At 39.6% G+C, this 23,603-nt stretch overlaps 1 protein-coding gene across 3 annotated transcripts in view; it reads right to left on the reverse strand.

The window, feature by feature from the left end:
* Positions 1-22,041, reverse strand: part of NGLY1 (N-glycanase 1) — a 60,300-nt gene extending 38,259 nt beyond the window's left edge. For 2 of the 3 annotated variants that reach the window (XM_057739497.1, XM_057739496.1), the window contains exons 1-3: positions 21,843-22,041; positions 15,598-15,712; positions 9,536-9,778 (exon numbers count right to left, since the gene is read on the reverse strand). In XM_057739497.1, coding sequence (XP_057595480.1) covers positions 9,536-9,778; positions 15,598-15,712; positions 21,843-21,982 — 498 coding nt within the window. In that variant the 5' untranslated portion in view covers positions 21,983-22,041. The remainder of the gene's footprint in view (positions 1-9,535; positions 9,779-15,597; positions 15,713-21,842) is intronic. The other variant, XM_057739495.1, reaches the window with a different exon arrangement.
* Between the last annotated feature and the right edge of the window lie 1,562 nt (positions 22,042-23,603).

The raw sequence follows: 23,603 nt of genomic DNA on the forward strand, positions 1-23,603 counted from the left end.
CAGGAAACCTGCAGGAGCCGCTGGACCAACCTCACTCACCAGGGGGCAGACACCAGAAGCAAGAGGAACTAAAATCCTGCAGTCTGAAAAATGGAGACCCCAAATAAACAAAGTTAGACAAAATGAGGCAGCAGAGGAATACGTTTCACATTAAAGTGCAAGGTAAAACTCCAGAAGAACAACTAAATGAAGTGGAGATATGCAATCTGCCTGAAAAAGAATTCAGAAAAATGATGGTAAAGATGATCCAAGATCTTGGGAAAAGAAGGGAGGCACAGACTGAGACGATATAAGAAATATCTAACAAAAAGCTAGGAGATGTAAAGACAGAGATGAATGATACAATCACTGAAGTAAAAAGTATACTAGAAAGAATCAAGAGCAGAATAAAGGGGCAGAACGAATAAGTGAAATCAAAGACAAAGTGGTAGAAATCACTGCTGTGGAACAGAATAAAGGGAAAAAAACTGAAAAGAAATGAGGACAGTCTCAGAGATCTCTGGGACAACATTAAACACACCAACATTTGCATTATAGGGGTCCCAGAGGAGAAGAGACAGAGAGAAAGGGCCTGAGAAAATATTTGAAAACATTATAGCTGAAAACTTCCCCACATGAGAAAGGAAGCACTCACTCAAGTCCATCAAGCACAGAGAGTCCCATACAAGATAAACCCAAGGACGAACTCACCAAGATGCATATTAATCAAACTAACAAAAATTAAAGATAAAGAAAAAATGTTAAAAGCAACAAGGACAAAGCAACAAATAACATACAAGGGAATCCCCATAAGGTTATCAGCTGACTTTTTCAGAAAAAACCCTGCAGGCCAGAAGGAAATGGAACAACATATTTAAAGTGAGGAAAGGGGAAAATTCACGACCAAGAATACTCTACCCATCAAGCCTCTCATTCAGATTTGATGAAAAAAATCAAAAGCTTCACAGACAAGCAAAAGCTAAGAGAATTTAACACCACTAAACCAGCTTTACAAAAAATCTCAAAACAAACTACTTTAGGCAGAAAAGAAAAGGCCACACCTAGAATCAAGAAAATTACAAATGGGAAAGCTCATCAGTAAATGCAAACATAAAGGCAGGAAATCATCTGCACACAAATATGGTATCAAAATCAGCAACTGTGAGAATAGTACAAATTCAGGATATTAGAAATGCATTGGAAATTAAGAGACCAACAACTTAAAAGAAACTTGTATATATATAGACTGCTGTATCAAAACCTCATGATAACAGCAAACCAAAAATCGACAACAGACACAAACAAAAAAAGAGAAAGCAACCCAAACAGAGTACTAATGATAGTCATCAAATCACAAGTGAACAAAAGAGGAAGAGAAGAAAAAAACCTACAAAAACAAATCCAAAAGAATTAACAAGATGGCAATGAGAACATACATACTGATAATTACCTTAAATGTAAATGGGTTAAATGCTCCAACCAAAAGACAGAACTGGCTGAATGGATACAAAAACAGGACCTGTATATATGCTATCTACAAGAGACCCAACTTCAGATCTAGGGACACATACAGACTGGAAGTGAAGGGAAATGGAAAAAGGTATTCCATGCAAATGGAAATCAAAAGAAAGCTGGAGTAGCAATACTCATATCGACAAAATAGACTTTAAAGACCGTTACAAGAGACGGAGAAGGACACTACATAATGATCAAGGGATCAATCCAGGTAGAAGATATAACAATCATAAATATATATGCACCCAACAGAGGAGGACCTCAATATATAAGGCAAATCCTAACAACCACAAAAGCAGAAATCAACAGTAACAAAATAATAGTGGGGGACTTTAACATCTCTCTTACATCAACAGACAGATCATCCAGACAGAAAATAAGGAAACACAGGTCTTAAATGACACATTAGACCAGATGGACTTGATATTTATAGGACATTCCATCCAAAAGAAGAATACACATTCTTCTCAACTGCACGTGGAATATTCTCCAGGATAGATCACACACTAAGTCACAAAGGAAACTTTGGCAATTTTAAGAAAACTAAAATCATATCAAGCATCTTTTCTGACCATAACACTATGAGATTAGAAATCAACTACAAAAAAATAAAAACTGTAAAAAACACATACACGTGGAGGCTAAACAATGTTACTAAACAACCAATGGCTCACTGAAGAAATCAAAGAGGAAAACAAAACATAACTAGAGACAAATGAAAATGAAACACAATGATCCAAAACCTACAGGTCCCAGTAGAAGCAGTTCTAAGAGGGAAGTTTATAGCAATACAATCTAACCTCAGGAAACAAGAAAAATCTCAAATAAACAATATAACCTTACACCTAAAGCAATGAGAGAAAGAAGAAAAAACAAACCCCACAGTTAGTAGAAGAAAAATCATAAAGATCAAAGCAGAAATAAATGAAATAGAAACAAAGAAAACAATAGCAAAGATCGATAAAAGTAAAAGTTGGTTCTTTGAGAAGATAAACAAAATTGATAAACCTTTAGCCAGACTCATCAAGAAAAAAGGGAAAGGACTCAAATCAATTAAATTAGAAATGAAAAAGAAGTTACAACTGACACCACAGAAATACAAAGGATCATGAGAGACTACTACAAGCAACTCTATGCCAATAAAATGGACAACCTGGAAAAAATGGACAAATTCTTAGAAAGGTACAATCCTCCAAGACTTAACCAGGAAGAAATAGAAAATATGAACAGATCAATCACAAGTACTGAAATTGAAACTATGATTAAAAAACTTCCAACAAACAAAAGTCCATGACCACATGGCTTCAAAGGCAAAGTCTATCAAACATTTAGAGAAGAGTTAACACCTATCCTTCTGAAACTATTTCAAAAAATTGCAGAGAAGGAAACACTCCTAAACTTATTCTATGAGACCACCATCACCCTGATACCAAAATCAAACAGACACCAAAAAAAAAAAAAAAAAAAGGAAGTTACAGGCCAATATCTGATGAACATGGACACAAAAATTCTCAAGAAAATACTAGCAAGCCAAATCCAACAATACATTAAAAGGATCATACACCATGATCAAGTGGGAACTATCCCAGGGATGCAAGGATTCTTCAATATATGCAAACCAATCAGTGTGACACACCATATCAACAAAAAGAATAAAATCCATACGATCATCTCAATAGATGCAGAAAAAGCTTTCGACAAAATTCAACACCCATTTGTGATAAAAACTCTCCAGAAAGTGAGCACAGAGGGAACATACCTCAACATAATAAAGGCCATATATGACAGACCTACAGCTAACATCATACTCAACGGTGAATAGCTGAAAGCATTTCCTATAAGATCAGGAATTAGACAAGAATGTCCACTCCTGCCATTTTTACTCAACATAGTTTTGGAAGTCCTAGCCATAGCAATTAGAGAAGAAAAAGAAATAAAAGGAATCCAAACTGGAAAAGAAGAAGTAAAACTGTCACTGTTTGCAGATAACATGATAGCATACATAGAAAATCCTTAAGATTCTACCAGAAAACTATTAGAGCTCATCAATGAATTCAGTAAAGTTACATGATACAAATACACAAAAATCTGTTGTATTTCTATACACTAAAAGTGAAAGATCAGAAAGAGAAATGAAAGAAAAGTTCCATTTACCATCACATCAAAAAGAATAAAATACCTAGGAATAAACTTACCTATGGAGGCAGAAGACCTATACTCAGAAAACTGTACGATACTGATGAGAGAAACTGAAGACAACACAAACAGTTGGAAAAATATACTATGTTCTTGGATCTGAAGAATCAGTATTATCAAAATGACTATACTACCTAAGGCAATCTACAGATTCAATGTAACCCCTATGAAACTACAATGGCATTTTTCATAGAACTAGAACAACAATAAAAATCTTAAGATTTATATGGAGACACAAAAGACCCTAAATAGCCAAAGCAATCCTGAGAAAGAAAAACAGAGCTGAAGGAATCAGGCTCCCTGACTTCAAACTATACTACAAAGCTATAGTCATTAAAACAGTACAGTACTGGTACAAAAACAGAAATATAGATCAATGGAACAGGATAGAAAACCCAGAAGTAAACCCACCTATGGCCAATTAATCTATAACAATGGAGGCAAGAATATACAATGGAGAAAAGACAGCCTTTTTAATAAGTGATGCTGGGAAAACTGGACAGCTACATGTAAAAGAATGAAATTACAACACTCTTTAACATCATATACAAACATAATGTTAAAATGGGTCAAAGGCCTAAATGTAAGACTGGATACTGTAACAATCCTAGAGGAAAACATAGCCAGAACACCGTCTGACATATATTGAAGCAATATCTTCTTGGATCCACCTCCTAGAGTAATGAAAATAAAAACAAAATACAAAAATGGGGCCTAATTAAATTTAAAAGTTTTTGCACAGCAAAGGAAACCACAGACAAGATGAAAAGACAACCCACAGAATGGGGGAAAATATTTGCAAACGAAGTGACTGACAACAAGGGATCAGTCTCCAAAATAAACAAAACTCATGCAGCCTTAAAAAAATTAAAAAATGGGCAGAATACCTGAATATTGACAGTTCTCCAAAGAAACATACGGATGGCCAAAAAGCAAATGAAAAGATATGCTCAACATCACTAATTATTAGAGAAATGCAAATCAAAACTACAATGAGATATCACCTCACACCAGTCACAATGGCCATCATCAAACAGTCTATAAATCACAAATGCTGGAGAGGGTGTGGAGAAAAGGGAACCCTCCTACACTGTTGGTGGGAATGTAAATTGGTGCAATTACTATGGAGAACAGTATGGAGGTTCCTTAAAAAACTAAAAATAGGGGACTTCCCTGATGGCGCAGTGGTTAAGAATCTGCCTGCCAATGCAGAGGACATGGGTTCAATCCCTGGTCCTGGAAGATCCCACATGCTGCAGAGCAGCTAAGCCAGTGCAACACAACTACTGAGCCTGTGCTCTAGAGCCTGTGAGCCACAACTACTGAGCCCATGTGCTGCAACTACTGAAACCCGTGTGCCTAGAGCCCATGCTCTGCAACAAGAGAAGCCACCGCAATCAGGAGCTCACGCACCCCAATGAAAAGTAGCCCCAGCTCGCCGCAACTAGAGAAAGCCCATGTGTAGCAACGAAGACCCAACGCAGCCAATAAATTAATTAATTAAAACAAAAACAAAAAACCTAAAACTAGAATTAACATATGATCCAGCAATCCCACATCCTGGGCCTATATCTGGAGAAAACCATAACTTGAAAAGATACACGCACCCCAATGTTCACTGCAGCACTATTTACAATTGCCAGGACATGGAAGCAACCTAAATGTCCATTAACAGAGGAATGGATAAGGAAGATGTGGTACATATATACAACAGAATATTAGCCACAGAAAAGAATGAAATAGTGCCATCTGCAGCAACATGGATGAACCTAGAGATTATCAAGTAAGTCAGGCAGAGAAGGACAAATATCATATGTGGAATCTAATTTTAGAAAGATACAAATGAACTTATTTACAAAACAGAAACAGACTCAGATTTTGAAAGCAATCCTATGGTTACCAAAGGGGATAGGTGTAGGGGAAAGATAAATTGGGAGTTTGGGATTAACATATACACACTACTATATATAAAACAGGTAATCAATAGGGACCTATTGTATACTACAGGGAACTCTACTCAATGTTCTGTAATGACTTATATGGGAAAAAAATTTTAAAAAGAATGTATATATGTATGTGTATAACTGAACCACTTCACTACATACCTGAAACTAACACAACACTGTAAATCAACTATACTCCAATGTAAAATAAAAATTAAATTAAAAATATTAAAATAATAAACAGATATTCGTTTAAAAAAATCAACTAAACTCACTATCATTATCTAATGTTTTTATAATTTCAATGAAATAATCTCAAATGATAATTTTTTTAAACAGATAAGTATATACCCATATACACAAAGGGCAATAATTTCTAGAGTGATAAGAGTTGATGCAAAGTCCTCAACAACTTCATACACATTCTAAAAGCAGTCACATGTCAAATAAAAGCATACATTTGGATTAGCTGTGCAACAACTGCCCAATGCCGATTTTAAGCAAATCATACTTCAGAGTCACATGCTTTCAACCTAAAGTTGCAAAATTTGAAACATAATGATTCTAACGTTCTGAGGCTCAGTCTTTGAAAACCTGTCTTTGCTGTTTTGAACCTGCTTTTGGAAGGCAAAGGGTATAAAACTATATAAAGGGTTATCAGGAAGTTATTCCATATAAGAACACTAAATACTCAGCATGTATAGCCATCAAATTTAAGAATCAGTTTGGTCATTAGGGAAATACAAATTAAAGCCACAATGAGATACTACTTAACATCGACTAAAATGTCTATAATAAAAAAAGACATTAACAATTATCAACGAGAATATTGAGAAATCAGAACCTTCACACTCTGCTGGTTAGAATGTCAAATGGTGCAACAGCTCTGGAAAACAGCTTGCAATTTTTTAAAACATTAAACATAAACTTGTCATATAACCCAGTGGTTCCACTTCTAATAACCTACCCAAAAGAAATGAAAACATTTGTCCACACAAAACCTGGTATGTGGACATTCATCACAGCTTTGTGCATAACAGGCAGACATGGCAAACCCAAATGCCCACCACGCAATACTATTCAGCAATAAAAAGGAACAAAATACTGATACATCCTGTAATATGGATAAACTTCAAAAGCACAGAAGGTAAAAGAAGCCAGAAGCAAAAGACTACATAGTGCATCATTACCTTTACCTAAAATACCCAGAAAAAGCAGCAAAATAAATTTCTAACTACATCACTGTTTACTGAGCACCAGTATATTCCAGTACTTCATATCTTAAGGGAAAACCTTACTGGCAAACTTCAACATCAGTGACTATCACCTTGTCTTATATTTTAGAATTTTACTTGATACAGTTTCAACCAAAGAAATGTTATATTAGCTCTGACACTCATCAGTGCTTAGGATTTGTCTAGTTTACATACAGTTAAGTGCTTTGTTAACCTCTCCTGCTCCTTGACTTGGTCCATTAAAAAAAATTCTCAGTTAGTAACCCCATTCCAAATGAGAAAGGCAGAACATAACTGTCAAACTCTGTAGTATAGCAATTGACAGGGATAAAAGCTTATATAACAAAAATACTTTTTAAAAATGTGTACTTCAGTGATCCATGGAACCAGGAGTTGGCTATAAAAAACAAGATTCACTCTAATTTCTCCCAACTCCCTTATGGAACACACAAAAAGATATTTTGTTCTGGGGCCTAGAGAAGTAAGAGTTAATACACACTAGCCTTCTAAGAGCATATGTGTTTGAGAAAGTTTATTTTCTTCTAAACTCTAAATTTGTTTTGACAACAGAATGACAAGTTGTTTTTAGTGTAGTATCCAGGTGCTTTCTAATAATTAACAGAGTTTTAAAGACCTCAAACTATAACTGAATTGCAAGGTTAGGAATACAAAAAAAATTTTTTTTAAAGGAAAGAGGTTAAAAAAGATTCAGGAAAATCTGAAGGGATTTTCTAAGCCAGAACACTAAAAAAAATCCTACTTAGTCCAGCAAAGAGCTCTTTTGTAAAATAAAATGTTTTCCTGCATTATATGCTTTTCTGTAAGACTGGTTAGTACTGTGCATTTTAAACTGCAGTATTGAGATTCAACAAAAGATAAAGCAGGAAATCTTAAAAGATATATTCTAACACTTTAATTAGAAAACTCATAAGGTGATAAAAACCAAGACAGAGGTTAAATTTGCTTCTGTATCGTATTAACCTTAACTGCAAAACCGATGGAGATTCCAGTTACCCCAAGGTGTAATGACATGCTTTAACCCCGTACACGACTCCTGTATAAGATACGTTACCATATACACATAGAAGTATGTAACTCATAAGCAGGCAGACACTTATTGGGTTATGCATTCAACATTTTATTACTGATAAGATGTGCAATCAAAAAAAAGCGGAAACCAGTATTCTAAGGACTGGACTGATTAGGGTTACTATTCTGTCCCAATAGAGTTAAGTAGTCCCACTTTTCTGTTACTCTGTGATAACTTAGTATCGAATGAAGCAGCTGAGATACTTTACAGAAAGAATTATTATTACCAAGGGCAAACCTTTAACCCTTTACAGTTTATTAAGCTTTCACATATGCTGTATCATCCGATGCCCACGGCGCTTAGTATCATTACTAGTTGATCCAGTAGTATGCAGTAACAGCTTCTCAGAAGCATTCATAAACAATAGCTGTGTTTATTATTAGTATAAACAAACATTAGCTGTGATGCTAATGAGAGGAGAAAATATTGTAAAGACTTAAAAGTTAACCTAAGTCAACTGAGGCACAAAAGAAAATGTTCTAGAAGAGTTAATCCTCTACCAAAAAAGTTGGGAAACCATTTATCAGGAATTATGTAAGAGGACAGTAACTCTCTCTTCCCCTGCCAGCCCCTATCACCTTTAATTCTTTATTTTTTAAAGACAAGCTTAGGGTATTCCCATCCTACACTAAGGAATGACTACCCATCATCTGACCACCATGAAAGTGAGGTTAAAGGCTCTGGAATTACTGACCTGGAGAAAATTAAGAGTAGATTTAACAACTGACTCTATATGTAAAGTTCCACTATATGGAGGAGAGTGACAAGGTGTTTTACCAAAATTAATAAAGGACATGAGTTTAAGCTGGCTACTGATAAAACTACTATAGAAAAACCATGAAAATTTTTCTGACAGCGAAAATTTAGGAGTACAATACTTAAGGACCTTTATTAAAAGGGATTTTTGTAAACAGGATATTCCTATTAAATGAGGTCATTTAATAAGTATACCGAGAATGCCTGCAAGACATCAGTAATTTGATTTCAGTTCTTTAGAAGTATATATGTGTATGCTAGTAACTAAACTTCATTAATTTGCTAGCACCACTATCATTAAATTAATGATTATTTAGCTTAAGCCTAAAGAAGCCAATTTTTATTGAATTGATGTACCGATAACAGTTAGGTTGTTGGAATTAATAATTCCAGTGGTGAACGGCAGCACGTGAAGTTTAGATCAGAAGTGTCAAAGCAGTAGAGGAAATCTTATTTGATGGCTACACCCCTGTCTAGCAAGTCCATTACTTTTTGTAGGTTAAAGGCATATGCTAATTTGTGTAACTGATTTAAGTGTCAAGGCAAGAGGTACATTCACAAATGATAAATAAAACCTAGGCTGCCTCAGAAACAATAACCCACAAGTTAAGATTTTAAAGTACAAATAAAAGATAGCCATTTCCCCACTTTTATTATAAATCTGACAATTTTTTAAAAAAGAGCTCAGGAAATCTGAACGTATTACAACTGTAAGAACTAAGAATGACAGACATAAATTATGGAATAAGTCATATTTTAAAGCTTTTGCTATTTCAACACTTTGCAAGAAACAGTCAAGGAAGGTTTAATTCTAACATTACCATTGGAGTGGACGGTGGATTTGGTGACTGCCCTTCACTGTTCCCTGGATGCTGGGCTAACCCATCAGGATCTGAAGACTGGGTTGTAGGAAGCTGGGTGCTGGCTGCAAGTTGCTGAGATAATTCTACTTTGTGGCTCTTATCTGATCCATCCAATCTACTTCTCTCTATGGCAATCAGGTCACGAATTTTTTGCAGCTGCTCCACTGAAGCTTTTTTAGGAAATATAAGATGAGTTTCTCCCTGGAATTTATAAAATTAGGGGAAAATTTAACCTTTGCTTTATACTGACAGTCATTCTTACATAGTATATATAAAATGGAGCCAATACTATAGAATACATCATATTTTAACAATCATTCTCTTTTCTTACCATTATGGCACTTTAAAAAAAAAATACAGGCAAAGGTATAACAGAAAATTCAGAAAATGTCTCCTTTTTTGCATAAAATGTTTAGCCTATTTTATTGGTTCAAAATAACTTTAGAAAAATATTTTATCTTTTAGGAATACTGTATTAAGTCAGAAAGCCTCCTAAGAGTTGCACAAATGCACATTCCTATCTTCTCTGCAACAGTATATGATACAACTATTCTCCACAAAATTCCCTATGAAATAGGGATACTATAGATATCGTTACTCAAAACGATCACTTGTCACATAAAACCAGTAAGAAATTATATAACAACTGTGAATCTTCTAACTCAAGTCTTTAAGATTAGCTACATGATTAAAAGTCTGTGTATGGGGTCCACTAATTCTTCTGAGATAACAAAAATTACACCCTGATGGTCAATTCAAAACTATGGATTGCTTTTCAGTAATGCAAAGGTAGTTCAAACAAAAGACACAACCAAACAATAAAAATCCAATTCTTTAAGAAGTGACTGATTTAATGAATTCACATAATATAATCAGAGTGCTTTCAGGTACAATAAACATTACAACAAAGCTCACAACACAAAATGGTCAGCAAATTAGAAAACAAACAAAAAAGTGAAATGAAAATATATCCAATCAAGGTTTAAGGTGTTGAGAAGCAACAGTGTTAAAACAGTAATTCCACCAACTGCAAATGTGATAAAACAGTTGTTACAGTGTGCAGCAGACCAAATTCATAGATTGTGAGCATTTACTGATAAATTCGACTCCACAGTTGAGAATGACCTTATTTCCCTGGTGATTGCAGATCTACAGGAATCAACTGACCAAGACATTACTCAATAACGACATGAAAATCAATTCCACGTGAATCCTTTTTAAAAAGCTGGGAGAGGCTAGCAATCTCTAAATTACCCAAAACAGCTGTAAAAAAGACTACCATCTATTGCATTTATGAGCTCCTAGGTAGTGTGCTAAACAGCACTTTACATACATTCTCTGAAGAATTCTCACAACCACCTTGAAAGGCAGTTATTAGGTTTATCCCCACTTTTCTTATGAAAATACGAAGGCTCAGAGAACTTAAGTTACCTGCCTAATGCTACCAACCATCAAAGCAAGGATTCAAACTGCAGGCCCTGAATCGCTATGCTATAGCTAACTCCACCCGAGACTGAACAGAACTCAAAACCCACGAGCCTTTACAGATGGCTAGAAGGGTTGAGCAAAATGTATTTCTACAGTTGTGATGATTACATACACTACGATTGGCACAAATCGCAACAATGAATTTTCCAGATAGGAACCACTTCCTATCTATGATGTCTGGGAGAGAAACCAGACTTCTGGTTTAAAACCAAGCATGGAGAGATTTCCCTGGTGGTCCAGTGGGTAGGACTCCGAGCTCCCAGTGCAGGCGCTGGGGTTCGATCCCTGGTCAGGGAACCAGATCCCACATGCATGCCTCACCTAAGAAGTCTGTATGCCGTAACTAAGACCCCACATGCCCAGTGAAGAGCCTGTGTGCAGCAACTAAGACCTGGTGCAGCCAAAATAAATAAATATTTAAACAAAACAAAGCAACAAAAAACCAAGCATGGAGGCCTCTGATCTGACACTGTGAGTGGAGCAGCGCTGAGGAAGGGAGATGACACAGTGGCCAGAGAGCCTGACAGGCATCTGGATCCATCTGGTCCACACCTCAAAGAGGGCCCTGGTGAGACAGAGGCTGCTGCCTTCCCTTCCATCTTTTCAGAACCAGCCCTAAAAGAATGTATGATTATGACTGAAGTGTCTGTACCAAAATGTTTAATCAACAGCAGTGTATTTTCATAAAAGGACAAAACTACATGCTTAATGCATAAGACCCAATAACATTTTAAGAAACCAACGAGGATTCTAGTATTTAACAAAATCTATTTTTCAAACGCATTCTTGCTGAAAGAATTCTCACTGCCAGATGTGAGTCAACCCTGTCCCCGCCCGTTAAATGCTGGTGACATCTCCCAGTCACCAAGACAACCAAACCTACGGCCCACGATGCTCCATCCTCTGGGGCGGAGGTGGCGGCTCCTGGCGAGAACCACTCCATGAAGCCAGCCTGATGGGTCACACGACCATTTGGATCCCAGTCTTTCTCAGTCTCCTCCTCAGAATTTTCAGAAACAAGAATGTAGCCTCAGGGACAAGTGGGCGCAAAGGTGTCCAGGATTTTAATGCACAACTGAAAATTTCAGTGCAGGTCTTGGATTCCTACTTCTTCTCAAAGCCCACCAAGTTTCTTTCTGGTGGTAGAGTTCAATTTCAGCTCCATTGGCTAATTGATAAAACATTTACTTCCTTATGGTGTGAAGTCCAAAGCCAGCCAGAAACCATAAGTATCAATATAAATTAGTCTTAAAACATGATTATCTTTTCTGAAATTGTCACTCCACTTGCGTCGAATACTACTGCACATCTCAAGCTGGCTTGTTACCTGGCACTGGCATGACCAACCCACAAGTTTGCCTGGGATTGAGGGGTTTTCTGTGGTGTGGGACTTTCGCTGCTAAAACCAGGACAGTCCCAGGCAAACTAGAGTACTTGATCACCTCTCCTGGCACTCAAATATTTGCTGAATGAAAGGTGAATCTGATTCCATGGAATCTGTGACACTTCAACAATGAGAAACTAGTACAGTCTCCAGTTGTCATTTACTTAATTTTCCTGTCATTTGACTCTCAAAAGTCTGCATTTCCTTGAACAAAATCATCAATGTTCTCAATTTATCCCATCTACAGTTTTAAATTTTTTACGTTCAGATGTCTGTGAGCAACAACAAGCAGGTGACACCATAATTTATACCTCCACCCTGACCTCTCCTTTTGAATCATCATAGACTCATATATCCAACTCTTCACCTGACACCTCTACTTGAATATTTAACAGTGTATCAGTTATAATTATCCAAAAGCCAGGTCATCGTCTCTCCCCTGATATCTGCTACTCTCCCAGATTTTTCAACCTCGATGAATGGTACTCGCATTCACTCAGTTGCTCAAATAAAAACATAAGACAGCACCCCAATTCCTTCCTTTTGCTTACATTCCACATCTAATTCATCATCAAGTCCCACAGACTCTGCTTCAAAAAGAAATCCTGGATCCCACTACCCCCCTATCTCCACTTCTGTCAGTTTTTAATTCAACAAATACTTCCTGGGTGCCCACCTACTCTGGTCCTTCCCCAGGAGCTAGCACACAGGGAACAAGACAGACACAAAGTCTGCCCTCATGGAAGCTAGACAAACCACTACCATTTCTCATTGAGACTAAGGTGATAAGCTTTCTAACTGGCCTCCCTGCTTTACCCCCTGCCCCCATCCAGAATATTCTCTTTACAACAGCTAGAGCAATCTTTAAAAATATTCTTCCCTGCTTAAAACCTTCCAATGGCTTCCCAACTCAACTGTAATAAAGTCCAATCTTTACCACAGTTCCCCATACCCACGCCTCTGCTTGCCTCTGCGGCCACTTTCTGTGCAAAAGCTACTCCTGCTAGAGATCCATCACACGTGTGAATCTGTGCCTGAAAAACCCTCACCTGAGAGAGTCAGGTACTTGAACGGCCTCTCGTCACTCAGGTCCCAGCTCAAACATGATCTCCTCAGGGGCCTTCCCTGACCACTCATCCTTATGCAGCTGCTCATCCCTGCGGCTGCTCATGATGTCTTTCCGTGCCTTAATTTCTTCTTTGCGCTCATCTATGTTTTCACATCTACTGTCTGTCTAACCTATGAGAACGCAAGCTCCATGTGAGATGGGCTCCGTTATTTAACTAGCTCACCACTATATTCCCAAGGCCTGAAACAGAGTCGGGGGAGGGAAGCAGAGAGGCAGGGAGGAAAGCACATCCCAGAGCAACTCAGCGTATCTCCTTAACAGCTGCTGTGGTCTTGCCAGATCTGACTGCTGCTGACCACTCAGTCTCTAGAACCTGGCTGGACTTCCCTCAGCATTCCATAAACAAGAAACAGGGCTTCCTAGGTGGCGCAGTGGTTGAGAATCCTCCTGCCGATGCAGGGGACACGGGTTCGACCCCTGCTCCAGGAAGATCCCACATGCCGCAGAGCAACTAAGCCCGTGTGCTACAACTATTGAGCCTACACTTTAGAGCCCGTGAGCCACAACTATTGAGCCCATGTGCTGCAACCACTGAAGCCCATGCACCTAGAGCCCATGCTCCGCAACAAGAGAAGCCACAGCAGTGAGGAGCCCGTGCACCACAACAAAGAGTAGCCCCCACTCACCACAGCTAAAGAAAGTCCACGCACAGCAAAAGGACCCAACACAGCTAATAAAATAAATAATAAATGAATTAAAAAAAAACAGTTAAGCACATACACATAAAGAAAACTCATCATCTTGGAGGTTCTTAAAAAACTACAAATAGAACTACCACATGATCCAGTAATCCCACTACTGGGTATATACCCAAAGAAAACCATAATCCCAAAAGAAACATGTACCATAATGTTTATTGCAGCACTATTTACAATAGCTAGGACATGGAAGCAACCTAAATGCCCATCAGCAAATGAATGGATAAAGAAGATGTGGCATATATATACAATGGAATATTACTCAGCTATGAAAAGGGATGAGATGGAGCTATATGTCATGAGGTGGATAGACCTAGAGTCTGTCATACAGAATGAAGTAAGTCAGAAAGAGAAAGACAAATATTGTATGCTAACTCACATACACGGAATCTAAAAAGGGTACTGATGAACTCAGTGACAAGAACAAGGACGCAGATGCAGAGAATGAACTGGAGAACTCGAGGTTTGGGAGGGGGCGGGGGGTGAAGGGGAAGCTGAGACGAAGCGAGAGAGTAGCACAGACATATATATAGTACCAACTGTAAAAGAGATAGCCAGTGGGAAGTAGTTGTATAACAAAGGGAGTTCAACTCGAGGATGGAAGATGCCTTAGAGGACTGAGACGGGGAGGGTGGGGGGGACTCGAGGGAGGGTGGGGGGGAGTCAAGAGAGGGAGGGAACACGGGGATATGTGTATAAAAACAGATGATTGAACTTGGTGTACCCCCTCAAAAACAACAAATAAATAAAATTAAAAAAAAAAAGAGAACTCATCATCTTGATAGCAGCTTTAATTGTGTCATAAAATTAATCTATGCCACAAGATTCCACAAGATGGAAACACCAAACTTTTCTTTTGGCCTAAAAACAAACCAAAAAACCCACTGAGAGTCTTCTCTCCTGTCACACATAGTTTATGTGTGGCAAGTGAACTCAACTCTTCTGTTTTCACTCTTTTCATTTCTTACTGGAGACAGGTGTTTGGACCCCATTAGTAACTCGCGTGTGCTCACATAGCAGTTTTTTGCTAAAAGTCTAAAGAAAGACACAATTTAGTCCTTGGGTTGCACGTCTGACCTCCCTATTCTAAAGCACTGAGGTTGTAAGAATTCTCCCTGTGGGAGATTTTATATTTTACTGTGATTTTAAAGTATATTTACTATGACTTTTAGATGTCTAGTATGTGAAGAAATAACTAGTTCCACAGCTTTCCAAAATGAATCAATAAAAAAAATATTGTCTCATTTAGGAATTATCTATCAACACTAAAATGAATGCTCTGTACATGAACTGGGGAGAAGAAACCCGTGAACATACTTACCTCTTCAAAGCCCATTTCAAATAAACATTCAACGGCTCCTCTGACAGGCAAGAGTCTAGTGGAAAAAGTTGCGTTTCCAATCCGGATAGATCTATATTTTTCATCATTAGGGTTTCTGATTTAAAAAAAAAAGTCTGATTATATATAACAATTTATATTTTTCATCATGTTTCTGCATTCTATTTCACATTTTATACTGACTACACTCCTACAAGGTAGTAGAGATCCCAACTTTAAAGAAAGAGGACACAAAGGCTAGAAAGACAGCCTGCTTTTTTGATTCTGACCTCAGTACACACTTACTACAACCACTGTTTAACTTCACAGTTGATGATATCAATGCTGCCATAAGGGAAACCCATGTGACAACTCTATTTCTGTGCTGTTAAAACTAGAAACTTTTATGAGTTTTTAGGTTGCCAAGAAAAGAATCCATGTGAGCTCCAGACAGGGGCAGAAGGTTTTGCCTGTTCTCTTCTGATGGATCTCTGTCATCGAGAATAGCGCCTGACGGACATGTAGACGGTGGTTAATAAATATTTGTGCAATGAATGAATAAAACTAAGAAGCTATATACAGGTGAATCACAATTCCTCAAAGACTTTACTTCTGACAAATATGAACTTAGGTACAACTTTATAGTCACTTGATTTTTCTTTCTTCCCTAGACCAATGGTTGTTTTTACTATAATTTCTGTCTCAGCAAGTATGGTAATAAAATGCAATGAAGATATGAGTTTGTTTTACCATGAGTTTGTTTTACCATGATTAAGATTTTGAATGGTACACATGAGATGATACCAGCACATGAAAAATCTTTGAGATTTTTAATAACCTTGATAAATCAAAAAGGCTGTAAAAAAAAAATTAGAAAGAAAACGTTCAAGACAACCACTATATTATACTCCAGAGGCCTTCTGAACGTAATTTAGGATGATAAGTAGGTTTCATAGCTGAAACTAATGCCCTTTAAAATGGCAGTAGTGGCTTCCATCAGTATGGCACTAGGAAGGACTCTGAGGCTGTGTCCAGGGTCCACAGAAGCAGTGCTGAGGCTATCAGCCTGGCGTCTGGCATGACGGGCTGGCCAAATGCTAGCCAATAACCAACAACCTTTGTGCTAAACTTATACATGTTCTCTAGATATTGTGATATAAAAACAAAACCAAAAAAGGGATTTTTAATTGTGAAAGTTTCAACAAATTTCACATTTGTTTTCTGTCAAGCAGTTCCTGTTGCCAAACTGTCATAAATGCTACATGAAACTTTCTTAAACCTCTCTTCCTTAATTTCAAAAATTATACAAGTGTATTACAGAATATTCAGAGACAAAAGCTCTTAAATAGCGTTACTTAAAATGTCCAGATTGGTGCTGATCTACAAACACTGCTATTCATCCATGAGGACTACAGAAATTGGGAGTATTCAGTAATTATTACAGCAATTTGACATTGCCATGAAATTTTCATTGCATTCCACAAAAGTTATAGGTCCACAAAAGATTGGAAATTAAAAACAAAAATACTGTTCTTCACTGCAGGTCATTTGAAAATCACAGACAACTGAGAAACACAAAAAGAAACAAATGCCTTACTCTTTTATTCTGTTTATCAGATCAGGGTTTCTAAATCTTGGCAATACTGAGCTTTGACCTTTGTTGTGGGGGCTGCCCTGCTCACAGCAAAATGCTTAGCATCCCTGGCTTCTATGCCATACTACATCGTAAGCGCGCCGCTCTTTCTTACCACTTAAACATTAAACAAGGGAATAATCCTACCTTTACCAAAGCTAGTTACAGATAAATGAAGCATCTTTTCATGATACTCAACACATTCCACAGGGTGATAAACATATCAGTACCACCAGGATGGTGCAAAACTGCTTGAGCTATCTTAATCTATTTTTTCCCAAGTGTTTCCAGATTTCTACATAATCAAAGTCTTTCACTGGGCTTAATTTTCTAATTTTTCCTCCCGTTTTCACAACTGTTTAAAAATTCTTATAAAACTTACATGAGCTGTTCTGATATAGCTTATTTTGATACATGTTTCAAAGTAACTGTCAATGTCGCTCCTCTGATACAGGTTTTGTATAGTTTAGACTTTCTAGTTTCGAATGAGCAATTTTCCATCATTGTACAAGATCTATGGACCTCACATATCATTTCTGTTTTTCTCACTCAACGTATATTGCAAACAAAAATCCAAAAAATGGCAATAACACCCAGGTATCCAAATCCTATCTTCCTCTTTTTAAATGTGTTGAGCAGACCAGCCACAGTCTTGAGCACAGACTGATGTGAAAGTCAGCCCCTGAAGCCCTCAAAGGCTTAGAGAGCTTGGCCCCAGGACCATCAGACCTCAGATCCACCAGCTCCCATTTCCTGCCCTTGGAAAAGTACCATACAAACACCCCTGAACCCTCAGCTTCACAGCATCAGCCTGGTGTGGCCACTCTCCTTGAGCTCATTACTACTTTCCGTATCCTGCAGCATCTAAAGTACCCTTAAGCATCACCTTTAGTTTTGATCTTCTTCCACTGCAGACTTTTCTCAAATATTTTTTGCTGTAACTCTTTGATGTTTTTTTTCCTATCTCTAGTGGCCATTAACTTTACTTATTATTTATCTTGCTTGTTAGTAATTATTTTGCACCTTCGCTTGAGATTTCTTTTTCTGGTTATTGGATGATGCTGTTGAATGAATGAGGTTTGAAAGGGCAGCAAAACTTTCGGAACCTCACTCAACCATCACTTTGAACCCATTCTGGTATCTTCCTAGCTGTCTTACCCACAGCTAAGACAAACTGTTTCATTTATAGAAAATGAGCCTTTGTGTTTACAACTGAATAACAGCAAAAAGTCCTGCTTTTCACCTTAAAAGTCATAATCTACCATATTTCTAAGATTTTACATGTTAATAATAAGCCTCACACTGAGTCACAGCATTCCTTTCCTCAGAAAAGGAAAACTTAAATGTTTCTATTTCAGAAATGCTGGGAATTAAATCTATCTGAGCATTTACTAGCTCTCTTCCTCTCTAGAATGCAATCCCAGAAAGAGTTCTCACAAATGGAAATTTAGTACATTAGTGTAACCTATAATCCTGTATTTTTATTACTGATCACAAAGGTTGGTTTGTAGGTCATTTGAAAAACTATCTGTAGTCCTTCTGAAAATTTGTTATTCTGATTTACATGTAAAATTTTCAAAAACATCTCTATGCCTTTAGAACCATCTGGGAACCATCTTGGGCTCTAACTCTACCATTCTCTGTAGCTGACAAGGGAAACACGTGCATGTAATCTAGCTTAACATGAAAAACTGAATGAGAGTAACAAACAACACATGTGCCATGACCTTTATTTCTCTCTCACAACAATCTTATAATGTAGGTATCGTTCATTCCTTTTAAAAATGAGGAAACTGAAGCCTACATAAATCGCCTATAATCACATTTTAAGGAAATGTTGGCACTTAAACTCACTGGTTTGATTACAAATACTCTCCACCATACAAGCTGCCAACAAACTCACCCATCCTCAGTTGACAACCTCATTCAGTTTTTCCAAGTGTCAGTAGTAACCCAGATGAGAAATCTCAAGTTATCCCAGGTACAGTATCTTGTCTCCTCATGTTACCACCTGTACCCCTGGCGCTCAGTCATCAAGGACTGCCAGTCCCTTACTCCAATTCTTCTCTCCATTCCATCCACAGTGATACTTATGCTCTGCAGTAGCTTCAGACATAAAACCCATGCCTTGTGTCTTCTTCTATCACTATTTTACGTTAATCTCTCATTATGCGTCTCTTTGAGTCTAGAAACTACAATCATTTTCTGTTGCCTATTGGATCAAACATATGTTCTCTTATCAAATCTTTGTTCTCAGAACTGTTCCACATGAGGTCACCCAGGTATCTCCTCACATAAACAGGTAAGTGCTTAAACATCGTCTTGGAATTAATTGTTCTCTAGATTTTATGCTGTGGCTATTTTCCATACCTGTGTGTTTGAAGGAAGAAACCACTTTCCATGCTTGGCCCTTTCCAGTCACACTCAGTGCAGTTCATAACCAGTAACTGTGTGCAGTTTGCAAAGGAAATTAGTGGGAAATCAAATATGTTATTTTTAAAGAATGAATGAAGCACATTTTCATTCCCATGTGGAATGCCAGTAAAACTATTACAGATTTTTGAAAGGTAGATACTGAGGGCAGCTGATTTTTGTCTAGAAGTAGTGAACTGAAAAAATGGTTCAAACCCGTGGTATATTGTGCATGGAAATTAGCATAAACTTCATTCTGTAATTTCATTAGCTTTATGACTCTTAGTTGGGGAATAGGATAAAGATGATCTGAAGCGGAAATTTAAAACAACCCAAAGTATTATTTGCACCAGGGTATAGCGACAAATATCTGTCAACCACAACAAAAAACCTGCAAATCAAATTCTCATTTCAGCATCCACCCTATAAAATACTATGTCAGACTCTGAGGCAGGAGTAAAGGATAACAAGACAACATCCCTTATCTATAATGCTAAAGGATTTCCTAAAATAGCAAGAGAAACAGAAAACCATGGTTTCCTCTATTCTCAAATAAGTTAGGTTAGCATGTCTGTAATGTAGTGGGGCTACCGGATCAAGAAGAGGTCTGGGGCTTTTCTGTTAAGAGGTACGCAAGTCACTGGACTTGGAAGGGGAAGAAAAGGTGGGTCCCGCCCCCCCCTCTAAAGACCAAACAAGTTTGAATTGTAAGAATATGAAGGCAGGAACTAATACTATTTCTTAAAACAAAGAAGGGTAGTTTTTCACACCATCTCCACTTATATGAGTTCCAGACTCCTAATCCCTTTTTTAGATAAAAAAACTTTTTAAGAAACAAAAGCCATAGTAAAGACTGTAACGTGAATTGACAGCATGCCAAATTTCTTCTATGAGTTTGGTAAACAATCATAACGAAGACTATGATGCAAAACATTTCCTTCCTCAAAATACCTTGATCTCAGCATTTGTGGTTTCACTGGATTGAAAGCAGAAGTGAATCCTCATTACAAGGCCAACTCCCTTTTCTGAAGAATGGGGTTTAAATACTTTGGTGGCTTTCCAGGTGGGAGGTACCAGCCGATGGGCTCTGGAGAGTCCTCTGGCATCCTTGTGCTCCAAAGAGCTTAGATCTCCCACAGTAGAGAAGGTGAGCTGGGAAGGTGTCACAGAGGAGGAAGGCAGCCCCCACATAGGTCACAATTGTGCAGCTGTGCACAGTGCACATGCTGCACCCCTCAGAGCATCTCGCACACAACAAGGGCTCAATATGTTTCTCCTTCAATTCACTTTTTAAATCATTAATGTTGCCTGTACGAACGATATTAAAACTGCCACGGGTTAAAACACTGCACTTGTAACTACTGTCTCTAAAACTGGCTCACGTGAACTCTATAACCTTGAAACTCAGAAGGATCTCCTTTTAGCCTTCATGCCAGTACGCTCACCACTTGGAAAAGCAAGCGCACGAGCTAACACCACTAAAGGGCCGAACCTGGGGCTCCTTGAACCCCGGATCCATCTCCCTTCCCCACACATCATGTCCCTCAAAGACATCTCATCCTCTGATCTAAGAGTTGGGGGAGGTGATAAGAGTTGGGGAAGTTAATGCTTCGAAATGAATAATCACTTCCTTCTCAACTTCCCAAATCTGTGAGGTCCCTTAGAGGTCTAGAAGTGTGCACAGAGGAGAATGAAACAAACTACTGTTAGCCAAGGTTATCCTCACGAACACCACGGCAGTTATGCTCTAGGATTGGGATATGCACAAAATGCTTGTCCGTGACTAACTTCCGAGAAGCCTGTGGCACCTGAAGGTACCTGACGGGTAAAATGCACGCAGTGGGGATGAAACGCTGTCGTCGCTTCGGTCGCGACACGTTAGACGGTTCAACGGCCGGACGGAGGCCAGAGCCCGGGGCGCGCCTTCTGCTCCTCCGCCCCGCGCGTCCCGGGACCCATCTCGCCCCGGGCTCCGCGACAGCAGGTGTCAGGTCACAGGTGCAGAGACGCCCTCCGCTCGGGCGGGGCGGGGCCGGCCGAGTCTTCAGGCCCCTGGCGGGCGGGCCCGCACCCCCCGAGCGGGAGCCAGGCCAGAGCCCCTCCCGGTCTCCGCGCCCCCGGGACCGGCCGGCCGTCCCCAAACCCGGGTGGTGAGGGCGCCGCGCCCCGGCCGCCGGCACGCGTCCCGCCCGCGGGCCCGCACCTGAGGATGTTGTCCGCGTAGGTGAGCAGCAGCTTGGAGGCCTCCAGGAAGGTCTCCGGGGTATTCTGGCAGAGCTCGGCCACGGCAGCGGACGCGGACCCGGAGGAGCCGCCCAGCGCGGCCGCCGCCGCCGCCGCCATGCTGGAGCGCGCGTCCGGGCCCCGCCACCCCCGGCGCCGCGTGCGCTCTGAGCAGGCGCCTCCGCGCGGCGCGCTCCCCCACCAGCCGGGGGGGCGGGGCCCGGTCTCCAGGGGGCGGGGGGCCCGGCTGGGAGGGCGGGGACTGGTCTCCAGGGCTGCGTACCCAGCCGGGAGTGGAGGGTGGGGAAGATGGGGCTGGTCTCCAGGGGCGAGGGCCCAGCCGGGAGTGGGGCCTGGGGTGGAGGTGCGGAGCGGGGGCTGGTCTCCAGGGGTCAGGAGGCTCGGCCGGGAGGGACGGGGACTGGTCTCCAGGGCCACGGTGCTGGTCTGGGAGGGGCAGAGGTGTTTGGGGAGTGCTGGGATTTTGAACCGGGAGAAGCCTGGCTGTCAGGGCCCGGGGGCTTCGACCAGACGCGGGTGGGGTCTTGATCGTAAGGATTAAGGGGCTTTGCAGGGGTGTCTAGTGGTGGGGGCCGCAGGGTGGGGTGGAAGGGGTGGTCGGGAGGGGCGGGAGGCTTCAGCCAGGGCTAGCGGGTGCTGGCTGGTGCATCACAGAAACCCGGGTTCCTCCGCGCCCTAGTGCCGGCCTCAGTAGATCCAGCCAGGACGGTGGGGAAACCTCCTGTGTTCCAACCACCCCTTTTCCCCAATTGAAACCATCTTACAGCTTCCTGCTCGCAGATCGTCAGGCCTTCCTAAATAAATGTGGATGAAAGACTCCAGAAGGAAGGAGCAGTGCTTAAAACCAAACACATGGCTATAAACTCTGCTGGGTTTCTCCCATATGGAGTCTTTTTAGAATTAGACAAATGATTGAAAATCTCCTGCATAAGCCCCAGCTCAGAGTTGGATGCCTCTGTAAAGAAGTCTTTTTCACAACTGCAGTTTGCAATATACTGGTTTGTGGACTCTATTGACCAAAATAAAACACATACCCAATAACGACAAAATAGAATGAAATGGAGGGGAAGGAAAGACAGCAAAATTATGCATCCAATATAGTAAGGGTATGTATCAATTTGTGATTTTGTTTTGCAGGTAGCTCCTGTGATCAATGTCCTTTATTCCTCTTAGATGAATCCTAATCTCTTTAATCCATCCTCTACCTCTCCATGCCCTTGAAAGTGTACTTTTACGATGCTTTCTTTCCTTTTCAAACCTCAACAAATGTTTTTATTGACACTATATATTTTTAAGATGTTGTCTAAGTAGCTTCTTTAAATGTTCTTGATGGTTTATCTTCGCTTTTTAAATTTGAAATTTTCCTCCAATATCTCTGAGCAAGACCCTGAGCTATATCATCCACTTCAATTGCTATTCATTTGCCAGATATATGTGAGACGTTTTTAATAAATATGTAGGTTTTTGGACCAGCTTCCAAGAATAGTGTTTAACTGATAGTCTGTTGCTAGCTGCCATAACTAAAAATTTCAGTGACTTAACATGAGAAATTTCTTTCTTGTTCGTATAACAGGTATCATTTGTCAGTGAGCAGCTTTCCTCCATGTAATGATTCAGGGCTGCAGGCTCCTTTCATCCCATAGAATAGAGGTCAACAAACATTTTTTATAAAGAGGCAAATAGGAAATGTTTAAGACTTTGTGGACAGAGGGTCTCTGTT

Source organism: Hippopotamus amphibius, chromosome 6 (assembly GCF_030028045.1).
Source record: "Hippopotamus amphibius kiboko isolate mHipAmp2 chromosome 6, mHipAmp2.hap2, whole genome shotgun sequence".
Lineage (NCBI taxonomy): Eukaryota > Metazoa > Chordata > Mammalia > Artiodactyla > Hippopotamidae > Hippopotamus > Hippopotamus amphibius.